Here is a 23,622-nt window from a genome sequence, read left to right on the forward strand (position 1 = left end):
GGGGGGGGGGGGGGGGGGGGGGGGGGGGGGGGGTCCTGAGGTGAGATCGGGTTTGGCCTCTCTGCACCCTCACACAACTTGTCCTCGTTCCTCCTCGTTCCTCTCCCCCATATTCCTCACATCCAACCACCTCAACCCTACCCCTGCCTCTCCACCAGTCTGTTACGCTACCTCATGGTGCCGGCTAGCCAGAGGAGAGCCATGGGGGGCTCTGTTTGTGTGTTGCAGGGGGGTCTGGCACTGAATGCTCTGTGATGCCATTTGGTAACGCCACTGATCTCGCTCCCATCTCTCGTACGCATCTTCTCCCTAGGCATTCAGGGTGTTTTGTCAGGTTAGATATATAGTGTTAGGTGGGTGAACAGCTCCAGCAGCCTATGACTTTCTCAAATGTGGTACTGAGGATGGGTATTACTCATATTTTGCGGAGCAAACGCAGACAAAGAGTGGTCGGGGTTTTTAAGAAAGGAAATTAAATGGTTAGAAACATTTGAGAGGTAGAAAAAGAGGGTTTGGAGAAAGTGCTTCAACTGAAATTGTACAGGAATTTTGCTTTAAACTGATATGCTTCATTTGAGCAAGCTTTATGTTTTAACCTAAAGCTCAGTCTCCGTGATCATTTCCAGAATGAAAATGTTCTTTTAATCCTTCTTCTCACTGCCCTCTCTCTCTTCATATCTGGGCGTGCGTTCATGTGTGTCTGTGTGTGCGTGTGTGCGTTCGCAGTGTGTCTCTCCCAGAGGAGTCCCCCAGTGCTCCTCCGCAGAACGTCATCGCCAGCGGTCGCACCAACCAGTCAATCATGATCCAGTGGCAGCCTCCACCGGAAAGCCACCAGAACGGTATCCTCAGGGGCTACACCGTCCGGTAAGACGTCTGATCATCCGCCCCTTACCTGGGAAGTTACATGTTTGATTTTCAGCATGAGGTGGAACTGAAGCTGTGCTCATCTGTTTATCATCTGAACAAATTTCCCATATGAACAAACATAAAGAAACCGTAAAATAATGTTCTAACCATATTAAGCAGCGCATAAACACCTTCACATACTATCAAACACTCCCATCCATCCAAATCTAAGTCAATTATCTTGCATTGGTCCACTACTTGAATTAATTCTCACCCAGTTTCACTTAACAATCCTTAGAACATCTCTTAACACCACTGCATTTAAAAATAATTTAGTTTGAGAGAAAAACTCAATTTTAATGACTGGTTTGACTTCAAAAACTTTAGCGACTCTAATAGACAGAGTCAGCAATATGCCAAACTGACTGTAAGTCTTGTAAACATGTAATTAGTTTGGTTTTCTGTTAGGCTTTTTATTCATTACATCCAAATGAAACAGCAGGTGTTTTCCAGACAACAGTCAGTGCCGTCAGTGGTTTTTAATTGCTTGTTTGCTGGTGCTTTGTCTCCCCCTAGCAGGGGGTCTAGTCTACTGCAAGTCTTGGCTCAAGCAAAAAAAAAAAAAAAATTAAAAAAGAACGGCACTGTCCTCTCTTTGTCAGTTGAACATCTTAACTGTCAGATTCAAGGTACAAACACTTTAACTCTTATCCACAGCAGGTTTCTGTTGGTCATCATTCAGATTTCCTGTTCTGTGTGTATCAGGTACCGTCTCACTGGGTTGCCTGTCGACTATCAAATCAAGAACATTTCCAGCCCAGATGTGACCAACCTGCTGCTGGAGGACCTCATCATCTGGACTAACTATGAGATTGAGGTGGCTGCCTACAACGGGGCTGGTTTGGGCATATTCAGCCATAAGGTGACTGAGTGGACCCTGCAGGGAGGTGAGCACCCATTTCAGTGTTATTGATCAAAAAATCAGCTGATATGCTGACTGCTTTCTTTCTTTAATATTGAATGTGCCATTTTCAATGAGTCTGCATTTGTATGTGTTAAATTTAATAAGCCTCTCTGATGAATATGCACGTTCAATAGGGCTGAGATGCAATAACCTGCTGTTATACACCAACAAAAATCTTCCAGTAAGCCTCCAGTTTCATGTATCTTTCTGTCAGCCCACCGTGATCCAACTGCATTACCTTTAACTCTTCTTTGCAAAGACCACACAAAAGTGTCACATCCCCCTGAAATCCATAAGCAGCTCACACAGCCACAAGCAAACCCACAGAGAGCCCTGGTATTAGGTGTCAGTGTCATCAGAAAGAGAGTGATGGCAGCATCTGCCCTGACCTGAGCAGCAGCGATCAATACTGACATCAAAATAGATGCAGGCAGACTTCCACCAGTTGACTGAGAGGCGCTCACACACCTTTGTTCTTTTTTTTTTTGCCTTTCCACTTCTTTATCCTTCTCTCTCTTTTCTTCCTTTCTGTCGCCCTTTTTCCTTCCTCTCCTCATCCGTCCCAGTACCCACCATCGCCCCTGGCAACGTGCAGGCCGAGGCGGTCAACTCGACAACTATCCGTTTTACGTGGACCGCCCCTAACCCCCAGTTCATCAACGGCATCAACCAGGGCTACAAGGTCAGTAGCTGCCGCGGCGCCATCACCCAGCTGCCATCACTTCCATTGAGCGAACTGTCAGAGCTGAACTTGTAGAGTCACATATCCTGTTTAACAAGAGGGGGAGACGAGCCAAGGGGCAAAAGTTATTTGGTGCCATTGTGAACGATGGACTAGGTTCTCCCATTTGTCAGTCGGAGGTCATTCTCTTTATCTTTGCAACCATTTTTCATATGTTTTATTGTGAAGCTGTATGCACGTAATGATGAATGTCTTCATTATTTTGTCATGGGCTCTTGAATGTAGTCCATCTCTCTGTCTCTTGTGTATACTTCACTGAAAAGAATGTAGCCCACAGGGAATCATAAAGCCACATCCATAGGGTTGGTTCTATTTTTCCGTTGACTCTATTGAGACTTAATTATGTCATTGAGGTTTTTTTCCCTCTCTTTTTGTCCGTGTGTTCAATGGCGCTCCACAGGCCTCACTCAGCTGGGCGAAAGGGCCACTGTACAAAACCCAATCTGAATTTTAAACAGCACCTTCTTCCTCCAGGGAGGGACTGGAGCAGCAGTGAGAAAAAAGGGAAATGGAGGGAATGAAAGGTGATAGAGACAGAGGCAAAAGAAGAGATGGAGAGGGAAAAGTGAGAGAGTGGCAGACAGTCAAGCATCTAACTGTCTGAAAACCTCTTGCCAGCTCTCACTTCCCTGGAAACAAACCTAACAGACACGCCATTGGGACTCATTACCTAAGCACCTAATTGGTCAGTACAGGTCCCAATTGTGTATGCTATATGGTCTGCAATCAACGGGCATAATCAGATCCGATCATGCCTCTCTTGAGCCTTAACTCTCTTCCTCTCCCAGCTTGTCTTACTGAAGCTATTCAGCCATTCTCTCTCAGTCAAAACCTCTTCAGGGCATCTTTCTAAATATATCTGGGAGAGCTGTGATGGCAAAGAACTCCTCCGAGTGGCTCAGGACTACCGGAGAGACACACTATTGTTAGTTTTGTGAGAATAAATGTGTGAGAATCATTACAGAAGAAATGATTAGCTGCTTCATTTCCAACTGTCTGGGTAATTTTCTTCACACTTTTTTTTTTGTTTGTCTGTGCTAGTTGCTGGCCTGGGAACCTGGTAAAGACGAACAAGTTACTATGGTAACAGTGCGACCGAACTTCCAGGACAGCGTCCACGTGGGATATGTGACAGGTCTGAAGAAGTTCACTGAGTATTACACCTCTGTGCTGTGTTTCACTACGCCCGGAGATGGCCCCCGCAGCCCGCCCAGAGCACTAAGGACACACGAGGACAGTAAGTGACTTTTCCTACCACAGTTTTCTCTCTCCTGCGGTGGCAAAGGGGACACGAGCATCTCCCAGTGACACATCCTTTGGGCAAGATCTATTATTCATGCAGAACAAAATTGTAGAGAAGTGCTAATGAATGAGTATACTCTACATCCATCTAGGATCATCATCGTAATTGGGACTTAAGTTCCCTTAAAGATTATTGGTTGAGTTTTAAAAACTTTAATTTTCTTCAACTTGTCATCAGACACTTTTCAGCAATTACCTTGTTTTTCTAATTTTGTTATAGACACATTTAAAATGCAAATGCTGTTATACTATAGTCTAAGTCCAGTATATGAGCTGATCAGTAATGAGCTCTAACTGTATGTAGAGTGGATCAAATGCCCATTGGCCCATTGCTCATTATTCTTATTTCTCCCCGTCCAGCCCCCGGTGCTGTGGGTCACCTGAGTTTCACCGAGATCTTGGACACCTCACTCAAAGTCAGCTGGAGTGAGCCCAGCGAGAAGAATGGAGTTCTCACAGGTACATTCGCTTCACTCTTAAAATATACCTGTAATGAGGCAGGAAAGGCAAGAATAACAATCACACCAGGCAGGAGCTGAGTCTGGAAGATTTGTTGTACTTAGCTTTGTAACAGCTACTTGACCTCATTTAGTGATCCCAGCACATGGTAGCTCGTAAGTTGTGTACCCGTAGGATTTCTACTTTATTATTTGTTGTTTATTTTATTTGGGTCATGTAGATTCTACTACCAAGGCTACATGAGCTTATAATGCACCAAATATACCACAGCAGAGGTGGGGAAACACTCTCTCCTTTCCCGAGCTCTGCACAATAAATCTGTAATAAAAAAAGGCTCTCTTAGTATAGCCCTTCAACCATCAAACTGTATAAAGTCTTATCCAGATTACATAACAAACAAACCTCTTCAGGGAGACTATTAAACCTGTTTCTGTTGATAATAGTAGTGTACCTGAATGTAACAAAGAGATCTTTGGCTTTGGTTTTGTGTTATACATCATCTCTTTCTTCATACATAAGGAACAATTAGAGCTGTGTGTCTCAAATATTATACTGTATAAAAATATAAATGAAGAAAGTAAATTAGAGAAAGAAATGCGAACCAGTAACATTAAAATTCGAGTGTTTACCGAGGTTGAGATTTAGCGGCATATTGTAAAGTGTTCTTCCAAAAACATTTTGATGTGCTGCACATTCCCAGGAGACAAACACTGACATGCCATGTGAAATTATTGATTTGGCAAGAAATGCTTCCTAATGCCTTATGCAATCACATGAAAAGAGCTGCTGGCCAAGGAGCAAATTGCATTAACTTTGAGAGGGTGAGTGTGTGTGTGTGTGTGTGTGTGTGTGTGTGTGTGTGTGTGTGTGTGTGTGTGTGTGTGTGTGTGGATGGGAGTGGGCGGCGGATGTGTGTGCAGGGAGGTATAATCACAGACTGATTTAATATGCTATATTCAATTTTTGATGGAGTTTATTTACATTTTTTGTTAGCTTGCCCCATAGCGTGTGAGCTGAGAGTTGCTATTGTAGTAAAAACTGCTGTGAACCCCCCTCTGCTGCTCTCCAGGTTATCGCATTTCGTGGGAGGAGTACAACCGAACAAACACCAGAGTCACCCACTACCTGCCAAGTGTCACCTTAGAGCACAGGGTCACCGGACTCACCGCTCTCACCACCTACACCATTGAAGTGGCAGGCATGACCTCTAAGGGCCAAGGCCAGCAGTCCTCCTCCACCATCTCCTCTGGCGTCCCGCCAGGTCAGTGACCAACCAATCAGTGCAGATGCGCAAGGATCGGTACACCCAAATTACATAATACTTTCTCACTTACCCCTAGAGATATCTGCCTCCACCTCAGTAATGAAATCTCATTTTGGGGTGCTCACAGCACTAAAACTTTGTGTGTGAAAAACAATTTTGACATCTCTTTCCAGACACAGTGTCTCCCGGTTATTCTGTCTGCATATTCCAGAGACCTCGCTATCAACGCTTTGCATTATTTTCCACTGAGAGCAGTGCTTCACAGATTTAGTATTGCACTTCCACAAAGTCATGGGACTTGTGAGAGATGGATTTAAAAAGCATTATAAAATTTGAAGCAAATGACACCAAGATATCCTGCCTTTTAGTTCCAAGTATGGGTCAAGCTAAAAAAAACAAAAACAAACACAGGAGCCTACGTTTCCCAAAATGCACTTATTTTATTAGGACCTCTGACTAGTAAATGCCCTCTTTAAAGCTCCACATCTCTAGTTTGTAATGCAAGCCTTCAGTTAAAATTGTTAAGTCTCAAACCCAAGCCAACATAACCCTGATGACATCATAAGGGTCAATTTTTAATATAATAGCAAGGGAACCTTTATTAAACTACCCAGTCCTGTATATTTACTGTTTCACATTGAACTCAGTGAGCACACTTTGTGCTGTCTGGCGCCAGACACAATGAAATCAGACCCCAGTCACCTCAGCTGGGACATGGACCTCACCAATGCACATATCTGCAGCCTCATCCACAAAATAACAGCTCCCAAGAGAGCACGAAGGACGATTACAGCGTTTAATGATTTCATATTTGCAACATTGTGTAACAGAAATACAGTGCCCATGTCAACGATTAGAGCCTGGACTTGTGTGAAACCTGTGCAAGGACAGGCTGATCATTTGAGAGCAGGCTTTAGAGCTGCAGTTAAAGTCACCAGAATGGTGATTAATCACATTGTATATGTGTAAAGAAAACGCCTACATGCCTGCAACTGCACCGCAACGATCCAGCTGAAAGCCACCTCAGTAATCAGTCATGCAAATAGTTTAAGGGTGGTAATTTCACCACAATGCATATAATCTGCATTTCATTACGGGTTGAATACACCCGCATTTAAGCAATCTTGGAAAAATTGCTGACTATGCCCCTTGGGAGTGATTATATCTTTTTAATATTAGGCCACTGTCCGCACTCCAATATGCCACGGTTTGACGTTAATATCTTCATCCAGGATTTATGTAAACTATATTGTGCTTTGGAATGGGAATATGTTATGGTAGGCTTAATGTTTATCTCGAGGGAAGCATTATTGGAGAAAAAAAAAGAAAAACACGAAGAATGAAATATTTAATGCAGTGACACCTCCTCATACATATCTACCTAGACAGGCAAAAACATTCCAACATGCACACACAAACAAGCAATGATATTCATGTACACAAAATTGCCCTCCTGCTGTTCTTTGAATTCACCATTTTCAGATTTGTCTCCCCTCCAGGATTTCCAGGGAACAATCCATTCTTATTGTTTACTCAGCTCAAGTGTAAACAGTGGGATATCAGATTGAATCGTATCTCCAGATAACTGCAGTGTAATTGACATTCATGGCAATGTCTCTGCCTGTGTACTGTGTAAGCATCTTTTTTTTCCAAATCTGATCTGCTTTGCTGTCTTAGCTGAAGTTGGGAGCACGAGGGAGGGAATTAAGTGAGGTCGCTGAGAAATGTCTCTGTGTGCAGTATCTGTACGGCCACAGGGGGGCGGTGTGGTAGATGGATTTTCCCATGTGAAAGCCTCCAAACTAAAACCACCCTGTGTGAGACAAAATAAACCCACGGTAGTGTCAGTTATTTGTTCCCTCAGTCGTTTTCTCTTTATCAAACTTTGAGTTTTTTTCCCTCCCTGCTTCTTCACAGAGCTTCCCGGCCCTCCTACCAACATGGCAATTTCCAACATCGGCCCGCGCTCTGTCACCCTGCAGTTCAAACCTGGATATGATGGCAAGACTTCCATTTCCCGTTGGCAGGTGGAGGCACAGGTGAGGCAGATTTAATCCAGAGCTGAAGTTAATCATGTGTTGCTGCTTTTAGAGTCATCTTGCTTATTTTGGATTGATGATATGATTCCAAGATTGAACAGAAATCTCATGGACTCCCTTTAGATGGACAGTTTTGCTCATTGTTGAAGGTATTTATCATGCTTTTTGTTTGTCTTGGGCTCAGGTGGGTGTGGTCGGAGAAAATGAGGACTGGGTGATGGTCCACCAGGTGTCCAACGAACCCGAAGCTCGCTCCTTAGAAGTGCCAGGTCTCAACCCATACACCTTCTACAGGTAGCCTGCTGGGAACTGTATCTGCTTCATTAAATCTTCAATGAGCATCTGAATGTAACAAAAACAAACAAACAATGAGACCAGACATAGCCTAGATGTCTAATTTCCATCAGTTTTCCCAGGCCAGTTACACTAAAAAAAATTAATATATGCCGAGGACCACAGCAGCAAATAGTACACATGCAGCTCAACGCACAGACCAGAAAAACAGCCCAAAACACATGCAGATTCAATCTGCTCTCACTGGACGTTAATACACAGCAACTATAGCACAGAATAGTCTTATTAGGGATGAACCTGCACGTGATTTTTCCAGTATATATTCCTTGTCGGATAACATGGAAATTAAGCTCGTGCAGCTTCTGACAAACAACAGATAAGGTGCATGTGCGCTTCAGGATCTCGGCTAATTTCAGCTTATCCCAGGAGCTTATCTTATTCTGTTTCCCTTTGATTTGGATACAAGCTTGTTACAGCTAGTGTGTTTTTAAAATTATTTTACAGTGTGCACATGATCTTTATCTCAGTCTGCAGTCTGCTTGTTTTTTTTTCCACGATCACATTCAATATAACCAATTAACATTTCACAGAGCCAATCCCCAAAGACCCACAGCAGCTATAGTTCTCATCCTTCCAGCATCAGTGCTGCCACTTTACATTTCACTGCAGTTAAACGCTCACTTTTTTTTTCTTCTTTTTTTTTACATATTCAGACAGAAACACAAATAAACTACCCTCTCAGCATATTTACACTGTATTCATATTCAGTGCTGTGATCTCAGTTCAAATGCAATAAGAGGATGCACACTGCAACCACTGCGATAAGGCTGGGAATTCATTTTGATTTGCCAGATCCTGCGCTGTGATTTCACTTCAAATTAAACCATCCTTTTTGCAGGAGTTGCATTATAATAATAATGTTAAACTCCAAACGCCAGGTTCCGTATGCGTCAGGTGAACATAGTGGGCACCAGTCCCCCGAGCCAGCCCTCCAGAAGGATCCAGACCCTACCTGCTCCTCCAGACATGGCCCCTGCCAACGTCACCCTACGCACCGCCAGTGAGACCAGCCTCTGGCTACGATGGATGGTAAATAGGAATCTGCTTCTTCTGTGCATATCCATTGGCTTGAATCTGGCTTGTTTTGACCCACTTTTTTGTCCTCCCTATCTCCTCTCTCTGTTCATCTGCCCAGCCTTTGCCTGAATGGGAATACAACGGGAATGCAGAGCAGGTGGGCTACAGAGTCCAGTACTCCCGTGCGGGCTCACAGGGCCGCGCGCTCACCCACGTCATTGCTGATCGTCTGGAGAGAGAGTTCACCATCGAGGACCTGGAGGAGTGGACGGAGTACGAGGTCAGGGTCCAGGCTGTCAACGGCATCGGGATGGGACCCTGGAGCCAGCCGGTCAGAGGCAGGACCAGGGAGTCCGGTGAGTTAGTTCCCTCTTCTGCCACCCTCGATGAAAAACACTGCTCGTCCTGTCGGATGATCAATGTGAGCTCTAGAGTAAAAAGCAAACTGCACGACATTACTAGCATCACAAAAAACACGGCACTGCTGGCTTAATTACTCAAAAGCAATTTAGTTTCTTGTTGCCAATTGCCAAGTTCTTGTCAAGACACGGCTATAAAATTAGGATTTATTATAACCAAGGTGTTTGTTTTACACTTAAAACCAACTCACAGCAGCACACACATTTCTCTACGAGTGCCATATTTTCATTGATTTTGTCCAAACGAAAGCAGCAAGGCTACTTTTCTAACACTGTTTTTGCAAAATCTGTGATGAATATCTACATTATTAGTCATATCAGACGTGGCAAACGCACAGTCACAGTTTACACTTTGCCATATGTTAAATTCATTTGTGTGCAGACTGTTTCCTATTCCCTTTTAGCAGCCTACTTCTATTTTAGATTCTAGTTCTTTTCCCTCCTCAACAGACGTAGGGTCGTGAGGAATGGAAGGAGTCTGAGGAAATTGAGAACACATGGACTTGAATGTGGAATTCCTTGTGCTCCTTTTTTTTTCTTTTTTTCCACTCACTCCAGCAAATTCTTAGGAATCAGCGCATTATGTCCAGGGATGAGTGCCAAGGAAGAGAAAAGGCCTATTCTTTAGTCTTTTTTTTTTTTGCATGCCCTGGAGGGTATACCAGGATATCAGAGGCTATGTGCAAACACAAATGATAAAACCATAGCAGATCACTCAAACTGCCTCTCTTGTCGTACGCCTACATATTCACACACACAGGAGGGAGCGTGTCAAATTAATTTTTATTAATATATGAATTACAATGGGCCGTTCAGGGCATAATGTTTTCACCTCTCTACTCTCTTTGTTTTCCAGTCCCCTCCTGTGGACCCACCAATGTGTCTGCCTTCGCCACAACCTCCAGCAGTATCCTGGTGCGCTGGTTTGAAGTTCCTGAGCCAGACAGAAATGGTCTCATTCTGGGCTACAAGGTCTGCCTGTGCTTTTTATGTTTTTTTCAGTTATGCACTGTTTATTTACTGAGCAGTCAAAGAAAAATCTAATTAGTTTTTCTTAGCAATGCCAGCTATTTTTAGGCAGCGTACAAAGCAGCAGGGTGACAGTACGCAAGGCCATTTCTCCTGTGCTTGATTTCCAAATTCCAATTTCTCTTCATGTCCTGTCTCCTCACTGGTGATCAGGTCGTGTACAAAGAGAAGGACTCTGACAGCGCAGTCCACTTCTGGTCCGTGGAGGGGAACGCCACCCACAGTGTCCAGCTGAGCGGTCTGGGGAAATATGTTCTCTATGAGATCCAGGTTCTGGCTTTCACACGGATTGGAGATGGGCGCCCCAGTTCTCCACCCATCCTGGAGAGGACTTTGGATGATGGTAGGGCAACACCGAGCAGTGAAATAGCTTCATTACAGTATGGCAAAATATGGATATACTTGACAGCAGGGGTATAGTGATGATTTTTCCTTTGAAATTACATTAAAAAATGCAAACCTATGCTTTATTCTTCCAGTCCAAGAGCCTTAATAAATCATAGCTTTATGGAAAGTAGATTTTTGTTTTCATATTGGTGATCTTTCCTTTGCGACGGAAACGTACTGTAATTTATTCACCTTAAATGGTGAAAAGGTAAGTGTGTATATCAGTTTGATATGATTTTTGAGTTCTGAGTTGCATATGTCTTTTTGCTTTCCTGCAGTGCCTGGACCTCCGGTGGGTATCCTATTCCCTGAAGTGCGCACCACCTCAGTCCGGCTTATTTGGCAGTCCCCCTCTCAGCCCAATGGCATTATACTTGGTTAGTAATATACAGCACAGGATCATTTCCATTTCTTGTTCAGTTTTATTCATTGAAATTTTACAAGAAGAAAATCTCATGGTTTGTAGTGCGAGTAAATAAGCTGGAAACTACCAAATACTGCACAAATAAGCTAATTTGTTTAGATTTAATAGAACATTAGGCCCACAGGTGTCATTCCTGATGACTCTCAACATACTTTTGTAATGTTTTTTTCAACTTGATGGGCTACACAATATTAGCTGGGGGAAATCAAATGGTGTTATTTTCCAGCTTTGCTGTAAAGGGAGTTGGATTCTCTTGTTAGCTAATAGGGGATTTCCTTGTGAGCGTTTGATTCATTATACATCTGTCAGATAATTTGTTTTAAACCGCATAATATGACAGACCCACACAGCAGCATGCAGGAGCAGATGCTAATGGAATAACTGCAGAGGAGACGAAGCTGCTCGCTGCACAGTTTGCGCTTCCTCTCATTGTTAGGAAAACCAACACAAACAACGAATGTTTCAAATGCCTGAAATACTTTTCTTTTTTCCTCTCCTGTAGATTTAATTTACCACTGAGCTGCGTATGACACCTCCAAATAAGATTGTTTGTCCCCATCTTCTCTCCAGCCTACCAGATCACATACCACCTCAACTCGACCAATAGCAACGCGGCCACGGTCGACGTGCTGAGCCCCAGTGCTCGCCAGTACACGGTGACCAACCTCAAGCCGGAGTCCATCTACGTGTTCCGCATCACAGCGCAGACGAGGAAGGGCTGGGGGGAGGCTGCCGAGGCGCTGGTGGTCACCACGGAGAAAAGAGGTAACCAGAACTGACTGAATACGGTTACATTTAAATAACAGATTAGAGAGCTGGATGCGAGGCTGATGATTATACAACCACAAAAAAAAAAAAAACATTATCTCACGGTGGTGTTTTGTAGAGTGAAGTGGTATTTTAAAACGTGATTGAAGTATAATTTGTTGATCACTAGCAAAAAGGAAACACACTTACAGTTGTGTACATGATTCTGAGGGCGGACACAGGTGTGTGATCTGCGTAAAAAACACAACTTGTAGGGAGCTGTGTTAAGCCTTCATTGCACTTAGTTCACTTCCAGTTAACAGTCCAGCAAGCAGATGTGTTTTCTAAAGGAGTGTTTGTGCCCTTTGGGTGTTTATCGGAAGCACTCTGGTGCAGTTATGAGAATGAAATCAGTCCATCTGCTTCCCTCAGGGCATGTTGCAGATTGTTTACTCTGCAACTTTCATTTCTCAGCTACTTTTCGTTCATCACTATTGCGCTTTTTTTCCCCCTCATCTGTGGAACATAGCTCATGCAAATGAGAGCGAGCAGAAAGCAATAAGTAAAAGTGTATTTCTTTCAAAAGCATTTATAGGAGCGCTAATTCTTTTTCTCATGTTTCCATCCTTGTTTTAATTCCAGCTTTGTAACATCCATTTCCCATTTCTTCAATCAAACCTCTCTCTTAATGTCTCAATGTGTGTGCTTCTGTCTGTCTGTTTGTCCGTCCTCCCAGCTCGTCCCCAGCCCACCAGCCGTCCCATGGTGCCTCAGAAGGATGTTCAGGCCCGCCAAGTGTTGCTGTCGTGGGAGCCGGGCAGTGACGGCCTGTCCCCTGTGCGTTACTACACGGTGCAGCTCAGAGAGTTACCAGAGAACAACTGGACAGTCCACTCTGCCTCTGTCAACCACGAGGCCACCTCCTACATAGTATCCAGGTACAGTAGTTATCAGTTAACAGCTTCTAGTTACAGTCAAGGGTTAATTTCCATCCCCTTTATTGCACCAGTTGTATTTCTATTTGTTCTCTTTAGAGGAAGAGGATAATATTCTCACAGTCCCCAGTGCTACATTCACTTAAATATTCCCTTGGCTGTAGTATAGTTGGCAAATCAAGACTATCCTTAAATGGAATAATGTTTCCAGGGTATTTGAGTCTGGTTTAGAACATAAACAATGGTGTAAGCTAGTCAAAAACACTTAAGGTATATATTATGCAAATGCAGCAGTCAGGTGTTGGTTTAAACACGCCTTGTAGTTTGCTTGAAAAGCTTGTAGCTCTCACAGCAAGACTACAATTTCTCTGTTGACGTCTGTGGCTTAAGAGGTTTAAGATCCACCTCCGCAGTTTATCATCAAGATTAATGTGTTCTCCTGTGCCTCCATCCCCCAAGGCTGAAGCCCTTTACATCCTACCAGTTCAGAGTAAAAGCCACCAATGACATAGGGGACAGTGAGTACAGCGAGGAAAGTGAAGCGATCACGACTCTACAGGACGGTAAGAGCGAACGTCCGTATTTACACTCTAAATATTGGATGAATTAATTATCTTGATCTTAAAGGAAATTTGAAATATTCCTGTTTGCTCAACTGCCAAGAGTTAGAACTTGTCTGTAAACTACATATAAGGCTAGGTTAGAAGGTGGAAACAGCTAGCTTGAGTGTATCCAAAGACACCTCTTAAGCTCACTTATATGTCATTTGTTTAATCTTTTAAAATGACATGTTATTGTTGTTGTTACTATTAGTTGGTGGGTGCAGAGACTTCCTGTGGTTTCATGATAACCTTTCAGTGTCACTTCAGGAAGTCTCTGTAGCCAAGAAATAGTCCAAACAGCGAATAAGCATATTTCCCAAAATGTCTAACTATTCCTGTAAATGGTTAAATTCTATGTACTGTTTGTTTAATATCTTAAATATACTGTATGCACATATACTTTATAGAGATGTTTCTGGGTCAAGTATTAACACAAATGTAAAAAAAAAAAAACAAGTCAAAGGTGGTATGCCTCTGTTCTGTATCACGATGAAAGGAGCCTGTTGTTGTGATGCAGACACCCCTGGCAAAGGCAGCTGGTGATGTCATGTGCGCACCATCTGCAGTTACCATGAGACAAGAGGGCAGCATTAACACCTTGGCAAAGTTTTCCCAGTGTGGCTTTAACCAACATAAGAGATGTTTGCTCTGCTGATCTTTCCAGCTGCTATTTTATTCTTTTTTTTGACTCATCTGTCAACGGCTGTTCTGTTGTAGCTTTTGTTGTGTTTATGCTCCATGAATGCCACTGCACACGGATAGATTTAGCATCTTGAATTGTGCACATTTTCAGGTCAATTTAGCTCATTTATCTCACTTTTATCGCCTCAGCGCCCGACGAAGCACCCGCAATTCTCTCTGTCACGCCGCACACAACGACGTCGGTGCTGATCCGCTGGCAGGTAAGAGGAGATAGTGTCATTTTTTTATTTTCATTTTTTATGTTTCATTGTTTCCAAAATCCACAATAAAAGCTCTGAGAAAGTGGCCTCCAATGAGAGACCATGACAGCACACGGGGTAGGCCTGTACTTTAACACATACCCTCTTCTCTCTGTAATAAAAAACACACTCTCCCACACTCACACCTGAATTAACGGGTCATAAAGAAGAAAACAGGAGGCTCCAAGCCACAATTTTATTTTTATGGAGAACACTTGTAGAGTTTATAAAGATAGAGAGGTACTTGTTTTCTCTCTCTCTGCTTCTGCCCTCCGGGCCTGCTCTCTCATGTTCAACCATGGGGGATTTCTCTGTGTTATTCACCTGTGGTTGAGCTCAGTCTTAGTGGAGCATTTTGTTTTTCTTTCAGTGTGTGTGTGTGTGTGTGTGTGTGTGTGTGTGTGTTTTCCACTTACTGTAAGTGTCTTCAGTTAGAGACAAAACACAGGGTGATGAGGTGGAATTTTACAAGTAAAATGCCTGTTTAGGTGAAATGATCAAATTGATATGACCTCATTATAAGTAAAAAACTTGTGCAGTTAGACTATTTCTGGAGCTCTGAATCTGCCACACCAAACCTTAACACACCCCCCCAACCCCTCATATTTTCCTTTATAGCCCCCCTCTGAGGAGAAGATCAATGGAATCTTACTGGGCTTTCGGGTTCGATATCGTGAGCTGCTGTATGACCGCCTCCGTAGCTACTCTGTTCACACCATCACCAGCGTGTCCACCTGGGCTGAGCTCTCTGGTGAGGATTTACAGCAACAACCTGCATTATTCTCCCACTCGCACTGTTGGTTTCTCACACAAATACATTTTGTGGTATGACATATACACTTAGCTCAGCTGTTTTTATGTTGCATATATTGCAAATATAGATTATGTGATTTGAAATGTGACGCTATGAGTTTAAATAAAGTAACCAAAGGCATAAATCGTAAATCGCAATTTATTCAGCAAGAGTCTATTGAAAGGGACCATTTTTCTGTATTTTTACCTCAGAAACACTTTCACACAATTATGAGACTCCATCGTGGTTGATTATTCCTGCGCAGTCTTTATGTGTCAGCAGCACCATTATTTCCATCAAAGGAAAAACTTTCACACATGCCAATTCTGTTTCCCAAAATCGCCCCGCTGGTCTTGACACTTCACAGCAAAACATGTCATCTTGTGATCAGTAGCTATCAACTGTAGGCTATTATTAGGTTTACTGAGGAGCTGCTCTGTTTCTACTGCTCTGTGCAACTCAGCCCGTAATTTTACCCTCGTTGAAGTCATTCTGGGGCTCACTCAGAGCTATGATCACTGTGATTATAGTGATGCCCTTCTAACAATGAAAATATGAGACTTTGGACACAAATACTATTGTGTTTCCATTACCTCCTTCTCACTTTCTTTTATATTTATCGCTTTTTCTTTCTGCTTTTCTTTCAGCTCCCTACAGCATCCGGAATCTGAGTGACTCGACTCTAACCCAGTATGAGTTGGACAGTAAGTGTTGTTCTGTCTCTGCCTCACAAAAAACACACACATGCAAATGTGTACTCAATGATTCAGTCCACAATCTAATTAGGTAAAGAAAAAAAAAAAAAAGCTACCTTTTCTTGAATCTTACCATATGTCTCAGGTAACTCTGCTGCCTTGAACAGTGATACAGGAAAAGCAGTGTATCAAGCAAATTAACACAACATTTGGCTGCTTACATTCATATCGCATTGGTACAAACACTCCTACTGGGGCCAGTGGAAGCGCTTTGTGTACAGAGATTCTTGGACACTGAGTACACAAGCCCACCGAGTCCAGCACACTCCTTGGTTTGCTTATTTGGATGAGCACCAAAAAAACAGATGGCTATATACTTCCAACCCATTCAGCAACCACACCGTTGCAGTGTTTCTGTATGAATAACCTTTTTTTTGTAATCGAAGTAGAAATTCCTCTCATTTTTACCCAGCAATAGAAATTCATTGTTATGGGAAGCTAGTAAAGGATCATGTCCTTGCACGACTGACTGAAGGTGACTGACCTTCACTGGTTAACAACAGAGCAATGACAAGCACTGCTGTGGATAGAAGAGTAGCTGCTCCAAAGTGGGGTTAAATAGTGCAATTCACACTTTGGTGTTAAATGTAATTCCTAACTTTTTATTTCCCCCTTTTTTACTTGCAGAGCTAAGTAAACACAAGCGCTATGAGATCCGCATGAGTGTATACAACGCTGTGGGCGAGGGGCCAACCAGCCCACCACAGGAGGTGTTTGTGGGAGAAGCAGGTATGTGTGTTCACTTCCTGTACTTTCAATCAGCAACAGTTTGCAAAATTATCTCACCACCCTCAATGCAAGTGGATTAGGCGTTTTCCATATGGCAGTCGCTCCTGGCAACACGTGTGTTCAAATGATCTCCTTTGAAACGTGGTGATGCTAGCTGTCCAGACTACTGATAACAGACACTGAAGTTGTTCTTTTAATGTATGGTTATGGTGTGTTTGTGTGACGACAGTGCCCACCGCCCCACCACAGAATGTGGCCATTCAGTCCGCAACAGCCACCCAGCTGGACGTGACCTGGGACCCTCCACCTGTGGATGCACAGAATGGAGACATCCAGGGCTACAAGGTCTGATTAACACGTTTCATAAGACCTCCTGGGCCCAGGAGCCACTCGTTTTATGGGCTCACTTCTTAATAAAGCAACAACATTGTGTTCTGTTTTTATCATTATATAAATATTTAAATGTTCTTGTGGTTCATGGGAGACCACGTGTGTGATGTTAATCACCATTAAATGCACATTTTTGCACTTTTAGCCTACCCCGTTTTTCCACAAGGGCTGCTCAATGAAATGTTTGTTGCTCAAGAAAACATTTATAGGGAATAAAATGGAATTGCGTGTCTCCCTTAAGGGAGTTTGGAATAGGACTGAGTTTTATAAAAGCAGAAATAGTTGTGGTCCCTGAGCTGCATCTGTAGACATGCATTAATATTTATTTATGCCTCTCTTATTCCATGTAGGTTTACTTTTGGGAGTTCCAGCGAAAGAATGAGACAGAGCGGCTACGCACTCTGTTCATGCCTGAGGGAGGGGTGAAACTGAAGAACCTCACTGGTTACACCACCTATATGATCAGTGTGGCCCCCTTCAATGCTGCTGGGGATGGCCCCCGCAGCCCACCGACCAGGGGCCGCACGCAGCAAGCAGGTAAATGGAACCGCTAGATACCAATAAACATGCACAATTCCTCATTCGCTGTGAATGAGTGCCAGCAGTCAGAACTGTTGCAATCAAGCAATGTAGTAAAACAAATATTTCTGTATGTAATGAATGAATGTATTATGATGGAGAGGTGCTGAGAAAAGCAAGACAAGCTGAAGACAAATGAGGTAACAGGATGACACGAGTGGAGCGGATGAATTAGAGCGCGCACAGCCATGTTCACTCATTTGTCATATTTATGCGCCGGTGGTGGTGGTGGTGGTGCTGATGTTAGTTTGGAGAACCCTGAGAGTTTTTTCAAAGAGGATGAGTCAACCATGAGGAAAGAATTTGATGTGAAGATGATGCTAATCGTTGCTGTCAGCATGCCAAACGATGTTAGCGGAGCCACACACTGAGCATAAGTTTCTAATCAGCAAACCCCACTCTGAACTCATTCGCTGAATCGGCCTATTTTGTCTGGAAAGTAGATGATATGAAAATTCTTGGAGGAAGCTTTCTGTCTACAGGCATGCTATGTCTACACAGCCCCCCCCCCCCCCCCCCCCCAAACATCTCCTGTTCCTTTTATCCATCTTTCTTTCTTTCTAAAAATTGTGGTGCCTTTTGTGTGCTGCACCAGTAAAGAAGGAAGAAAAAGAAGGTATTCACAGATTCTTGGTTTTCCCTTGTGGGTCAGTGTCGTGAGAGGAGGAAGCAGATGACAAGCTGGAAGGGGGCGAGGAGGGGAGGAGGGGAGGAGCACTATGGAAATAGCTATCCCATCTTTTTAGAAGACAAAGAGACATTGTCTTCAGCGAGCGTCTCGACTCCTGCTCGACAAGTTTAAAGACAACAGGGCGAACTGTTTTTTGAGCACAGCGGTGTCACAAGCTCCGCCAGCTGTAATGGGCCCTGGAGGCTGAGAGCAGCCATTGTGATTGTGAATTAGAATGACCTGGGTCAGATAGTATTTTTAAGCCTTTTAACCTCTATGCAGTATAGCAAAAAATGTGGCGTTGACCTAATCAAGGGAGTTCAACTGGTGAACGAGGACACCCGCTCGCCAGTCTCAGCCAATATCACTCAGTTAGAAAGCTGCAGCACAAACTATGTCACAGCTGCAGCTCTGGATCTGTAAAGTAACAGCAGCAGCAGCAGCAGCAGCAGTTTAGATCTGCAGATAGAGACTTGAAAGGCTGAGAGAAAAGTAATCGCTTTTTCAAGTTTCCCAAACACAGAAAGAAAACACCAGCTGTAAGAAAAGAAAAAGCCAGAGCACATTATTAGATGATTTTGATTGACTTCCACAGCTATTAAGTACCTTAACAAGTTGTCTTGTTGAGATTACAGTAGGTGGGTCAAGCCGGTTCCATGATGTGCCCACTTAAAGTAATAGTGTCAGTTCTCAACAAATGAGCGCACTTATTGTCTTTTGTGGAAAATATGTCCAAACTTGTTTTGTACAGCTTCAAAATCAGCATTAATATAAAGTATTTACAAACATTATGTAGGCTAACTCAAATATAAGCCTGTGATCCTAACCCATTGCCATATGATTAGCCTTTAGTTGTAGCCAGCCTTTATTTCAGGCTCTGCACTGAGGCAGACACATATTGGAAGATGCTGGAAAACCTCCAAATCCCCTTATGCATACCTAGCTTGCTGACTGTTACCCAAGCATCTTTTGACCTTTGACCTGTGTATGTTCCCAGCTCCCAGTGCTCCCAGCTTCATTCACTTCAGTGAGCTGACCACCACCTCGGTCAATGTGTCCTGGGGCGAGCCCACCTTCCCCAACGGCATCATTGAGGGTTACCGTCTGGTCTATGAACCCTGCACACCGGTGGATGGTAAGCCCTCATTCTTACCTTTATTATTAGACTTCTCTCTGCTTATAATGGCTGCTGGCTTCTATAATTCATGCACACTCCAAGATCGATTAGGATTATGAATTAAAACTTGACTTTTGTTTAGATCAATTTAGCTCAGAGTGGTCATAATCTTGTGGTGTGCATTTTTCTTGAGCTATAAGCTAACCATCACCTTGACCTAAACAGCTCATGTGTCATTGCAACCTTTGCATAGCTTCTACTGTCATCATAAATAATATGTGACTACAGTGCCAAAATGCAATTCCCACAACTAATTCCATTACTGCGTGTGTGTGTGTGTGTGTGTGCGCGCGTGTGTGTGTGTGTTTGCCTGTGTCGAGTGTGCTCCCACATTGCCTGGCCTGTGTAAGACCTGCTCTAAATGTGGTGTGTTTGTCTAGAGTCTTCAGTGGCCTGTGCCGACTGTCTTCACTCCCCCTCCCCCCCAGGCGTCAGTAAGACAGTGACGGTGGACGTGAAGGGGAGCGGGCCCCTCTGGCTGAAGCTCAAAGACCTGGCCGACGGCATCACATATAACTTCCGCATCCGGGCCAAGACTTTCATCTACGGGCCCGAGGTGGAAGCCAATATCACCACCGGCCCAGGAGAAGGTTTGTTTAGTGACAATGTTGATGTTTTTATTTATTGTTTTTTTTTGTTTTGTTTTGTTTTTAACCTTTTACTCTAACACTTTATTATTCTTCCTCAGGAGCCCCGGGACCCCCTGGAGAGCCATTTATCACACGCTATGGCTCAGCCCTGACCATCCACTGGACCAGCGGGGACCCAGGACGCGCTCCCATCACACGCTACGTCATCGAGGCCAGACCTTCAGGTAGAGTATGCGCCTCGGCTACGTAAGGACACAAACCAGATGATCACCACTTCAGCCATGAAATTCTAGACCTTGCCTTGATGCCACCTTGATAGTTTGATTAAGGAAAGTGGTATAAAGTGTCAACATCTGCTGCCCCGGTGTCTGTGTCCCTGGTATTTTAATGGATTATTGATCGAGATGCTGCAGTTGAGACAATTGGCATCCGGTTTCAGTTGTGATTGACACATCGGGCAGGGTTAAGAGGGTGATGGATGGTAGGTGACTCCCGGGGGGGGGGGGGGGTATTTCATGACTTTTAAGTGAAAATTGAGGGGGATACTTTGTTCTAGATTTGAAAGAGCGCTGTTGGAGGATAATGTATAGCTACGGGTCAGTGCCCAGGGGACAATGAAGATGGTTAAACCAGCCCCACGCAGGCACATTCCCCCTCATCTTCTCTAATGCGTATGCCAAGGGCCATAACTCTCTGCAGCCTCATATAACTTGATGACTTGTTTTTGTCTCCAGATCAAATTACATCAGCTTCTCTAACTTTTGCCAGAGTTGTGCAACATGACAGATGAACTCTGGTGCTTGTTTATGTTTGTGTACCCCATTAAAAGAGTCAAACTTACACTGATGTTTACAAGCCGCAATGTGTAATAAATGGTCTCTGACAGAATTTCCAAAGCCAGCAGTAAGCCATCTAACATAGCTTCATTTGAAATATGGCTGTGCCACTGTTTATGATGTAGATTTGGTTGCTGTAAATTTTACGGGAGCAGTGAAATTGATGGATTGTGTAATATTTGTAGGAATTATGAATTACCCTGGGAGCTGCCAGCCAGACCGGAGCCTTATATCAAACAAACAAACAACCTGTTAACAAAGACATATTGACATTGTTTAAATGTTTTGCAACTTTCATATTCTCCTCTGACCCCTTACAGATGAGGGATTGTGGGATATCTTAATCAAGGACATCCCCAAGGAAGCGACATTACATACGTTCAACATGGACATCCTAAAGCAAGGGGTCAGTTACGACTTCCGGGTAATTGGAGTGAACGACTACGGCTATGGCTCTCCGAGTCTACCCTCTCCTTCTATATCTGGTGAGCTTTTATGTGTTTGTTAAAAAAAACTGAATTGCATTAATTTTCAGACTAAATTAAATTCCCTAAGGTCATTCAGACATCACAGAAATATGGCCACATGTTTTTTCAGCAACAGTGAATTCCAATTTTCCGTGTTTCATTCAGCTCAAAAAGTGGCGCCCTTCTACGAGGAGTGGTGGTTCCTGGTCGTGGTGGCTCTGGTGGGGCTCATCTTTATCCTGCTGCTGGTTTTCATCCTCATTATCAGGGGACAGAGCAAAAAGTATGCCAAGAAGTCCGAATCAGGTGAGTGCACACAATTTCACAATTAAATGGAGCATTTAACAGTTATAGAGGCCCCGTACCTTTCTTCTAACCCAGTGGCACAGAGGGCCACGAATCTGATGACTTGACTTTTTCTAACACTTAATGCGGCGACTTGATGATTTGCAGTTTTCAAATTCAGAGCAGTGAACTTGAGCTAACTTTTTTTTTTTTTTTGTTCGAGGGTTATGTTCTGATTTTGAATGAAACAGATAATTGACTGAGTAGCAAGGGAACAAAAAAGGCAGGGAGGGAGAGGGAGTAGGGAAGCGGGAGTAGGGAGCATACTTGTCCATTCAGTGCAGCTCTGACATCAGCGGGTATTTCCCTCAGCTCAGCACTTCTGCAATGGCTGTTTAGCTGCCAGGCAGGGGAAGGGAGTGGGGTCCCTGCGGGTCACTGCCCATCTCTCTGACTGACAGGAAAAACAAGAGGTTCCTTCTCACTCCAACACAAAGCCACTCTGAAAGCCTCGCATATCCCCCTCTAGGAATCTGGCCCAGGCGACTGGACCTACCCAGCAGCCTTTCTGTTTCTGTGTGTTTGCGTAACCACCAATTGACCTCAAGTAGCCCCGGAGCAACCACGGAGGTCCTGGTCCGCCATAAGTCTTAGGATGACTGAAAGTGTTTTTAACCTGTAACGTGGCGAGCGCCAGCCTCTCCAAACATTAATCTACTGTAGAGCAGTGTGGCAAGCAGTTTGATGACTTATGAGGGACACTTAGAGTCGAGGCAAAATAGTTGCTTTACTGCCCATTTATGTGTGATCCACTGACAGTGTTTACACAGAGAGGCACACTCATTTATCATATGCGGAGGTATTTTTGTACATGCTTTTCAATGAGTCATTGAGTCAGTTTTAGCCTTGGATTTGCAATGTTATATGATAGGAAATGTCCTGTCATTAGATATTGGATGAAAAGTCTCTATTCTATGTTTAATACATTGTGTAATCTGTAAATTCTCCATTTGCACTCCATATCTGTGGTTTATTGCTTCAATCTCTTATTTATTATTATTTCTTTCACATTTTTAATAGTAAATCTCATTATGTGTTTTTATTAAGAAACAAAGCTGCAAGTCTTGAGTCAGACTCAAATGCAGTACTTCATAATTTTGGGAAATTGGTGTATTTGTGTTCTTGCCGAGAGTGAGATGAGAAGCCTGATACCACTCTCATACCGCATGTGTCTGTTAAAGTAAGGCCACAGCCAGCAGCCGGTTGGCTTAGCTAACAAAGACTGGAAACAGGGGGACGCATCTAGCCTTGCTCAGTCTGAAGGTAACAAAATCCACCTTCCAGCACCAGCACCTCTAAGACTCACTAATTAACACCCAGAGCTAGCCGTACCCCCTGTTGCCCCTGTTTTTATGCGATGCTAAGCTAACCACCTGCTGGTTCTGGCTACATATTTGTGTTATTAATCTTTTCATCTAACTCTGGGCAAGCGAATAAGCATATTTTCCAAAGCTGAAAGATGAACTATTGCTTTAGGTGCTGGAAAGTTTACTTGGACTTACCTGCATGAAACTTGAAAACAAAAACAGTCAAGTCTCAAGGTTTATCCTGTTAAAGTCTTGGAATAATAATCATTTAAAGAAGGGCATTACTCAGTTCCATTCGTCCTCCCAGACACTAACCTGCCTGTTCGTCTGGCCTGTGGTCACACAGTGTCTCTATACGTGTGTCCAGGTAACAACTCTAACTGCAACGCTCTGACCCACGGAGACATGGTCAGCCTGGATGAAGGACGTTTCCCTGCTCTGGAGCTCAACAACCGACGGCTGTCTGTGAAGAACTCTTTCTGCCGGAAGAACGGCGTCTACACCAGGTCA

General features: G+C 43.6%; 1 protein-coding gene across 2 annotated transcripts in view; it reads left to right on the forward strand.

The window, feature by feature from the left end:
• Positions 1-23,622, forward strand: part of sdk2b (sidekick cell adhesion molecule 2b) — a 266,455-nt gene that overhangs the window by 229,190 nt on the left and 13,643 nt on the right. Inside the window, exons 16-43 of one of the 2 annotated variants that reach the window (XM_087169889.1) lie at positions 727-867; positions 1,615-1,796; positions 2,380-2,495; positions 3,597-3,792; positions 4,218-4,316; positions 5,386-5,577; positions 7,498-7,619; positions 7,804-7,913; positions 8,852-9,002; positions 9,109-9,346; positions 10,266-10,381; positions 10,592-10,781; positions 11,104-11,202; positions 11,820-12,014; positions 12,733-12,934; positions 13,391-13,494; positions 14,365-14,435; positions 15,093-15,225; positions 15,915-15,971; positions 16,650-16,751; positions 16,981-17,096; positions 17,492-17,678; positions 19,388-19,525; positions 19,948-20,157; positions 20,256-20,381; positions 21,314-21,478; positions 21,626-21,766; positions 23,459-23,618. In XM_087169889.1, coding sequence (XP_087026015.1) covers positions 727-867; positions 1,615-1,796; positions 2,380-2,495; positions 3,597-3,792; positions 4,218-4,316; positions 5,386-5,577; positions 7,498-7,619; positions 7,804-7,913; positions 8,852-9,002; positions 9,109-9,346; positions 10,266-10,381; positions 10,592-10,781; positions 11,104-11,202; positions 11,820-12,014; positions 12,733-12,934; positions 13,391-13,494; positions 14,365-14,435; positions 15,093-15,225; positions 15,915-15,971; positions 16,650-16,751; positions 16,981-17,096; positions 17,492-17,678; positions 19,388-19,525; positions 19,948-20,157; positions 20,256-20,381; positions 21,314-21,478; positions 21,626-21,766; positions 23,459-23,618 — 4,059 coding nt within the window. The remainder of the gene's footprint in view (positions 1-726; positions 868-1,614; positions 1,797-2,379; positions 2,496-3,596; positions 3,793-4,217; positions 4,317-5,385; positions 5,578-7,497; positions 7,620-7,803; positions 7,914-8,851; positions 9,003-9,108; positions 9,347-10,265; positions 10,382-10,591; positions 10,782-11,103; positions 11,203-11,819; positions 12,015-12,732; positions 12,935-13,390; positions 13,495-14,364; positions 14,436-15,092; positions 15,226-15,914; positions 15,972-16,649; positions 16,752-16,980; positions 17,097-17,491; positions 17,679-19,387; positions 19,526-19,947; positions 20,158-20,255; positions 20,382-21,313; positions 21,479-21,625; positions 21,767-23,458; positions 23,619-23,622) is intronic. The other variant, XM_087169890.1, reaches the window with a different exon arrangement.

This window comes from Seriola lalandi, unplaced genomic scaffold (assembly GCF_002814215.2).
Source record: "Seriola lalandi dorsalis isolate HSWRI2012SDOR001 ecotype SW California unplaced genomic scaffold, Sedor1 jcf7180002054920, whole genome shotgun sequence".
Classification (NCBI taxonomy): domain Eukaryota; kingdom Metazoa; phylum Chordata; class Actinopteri; order Carangiformes; family Carangidae; genus Seriola; species Seriola lalandi.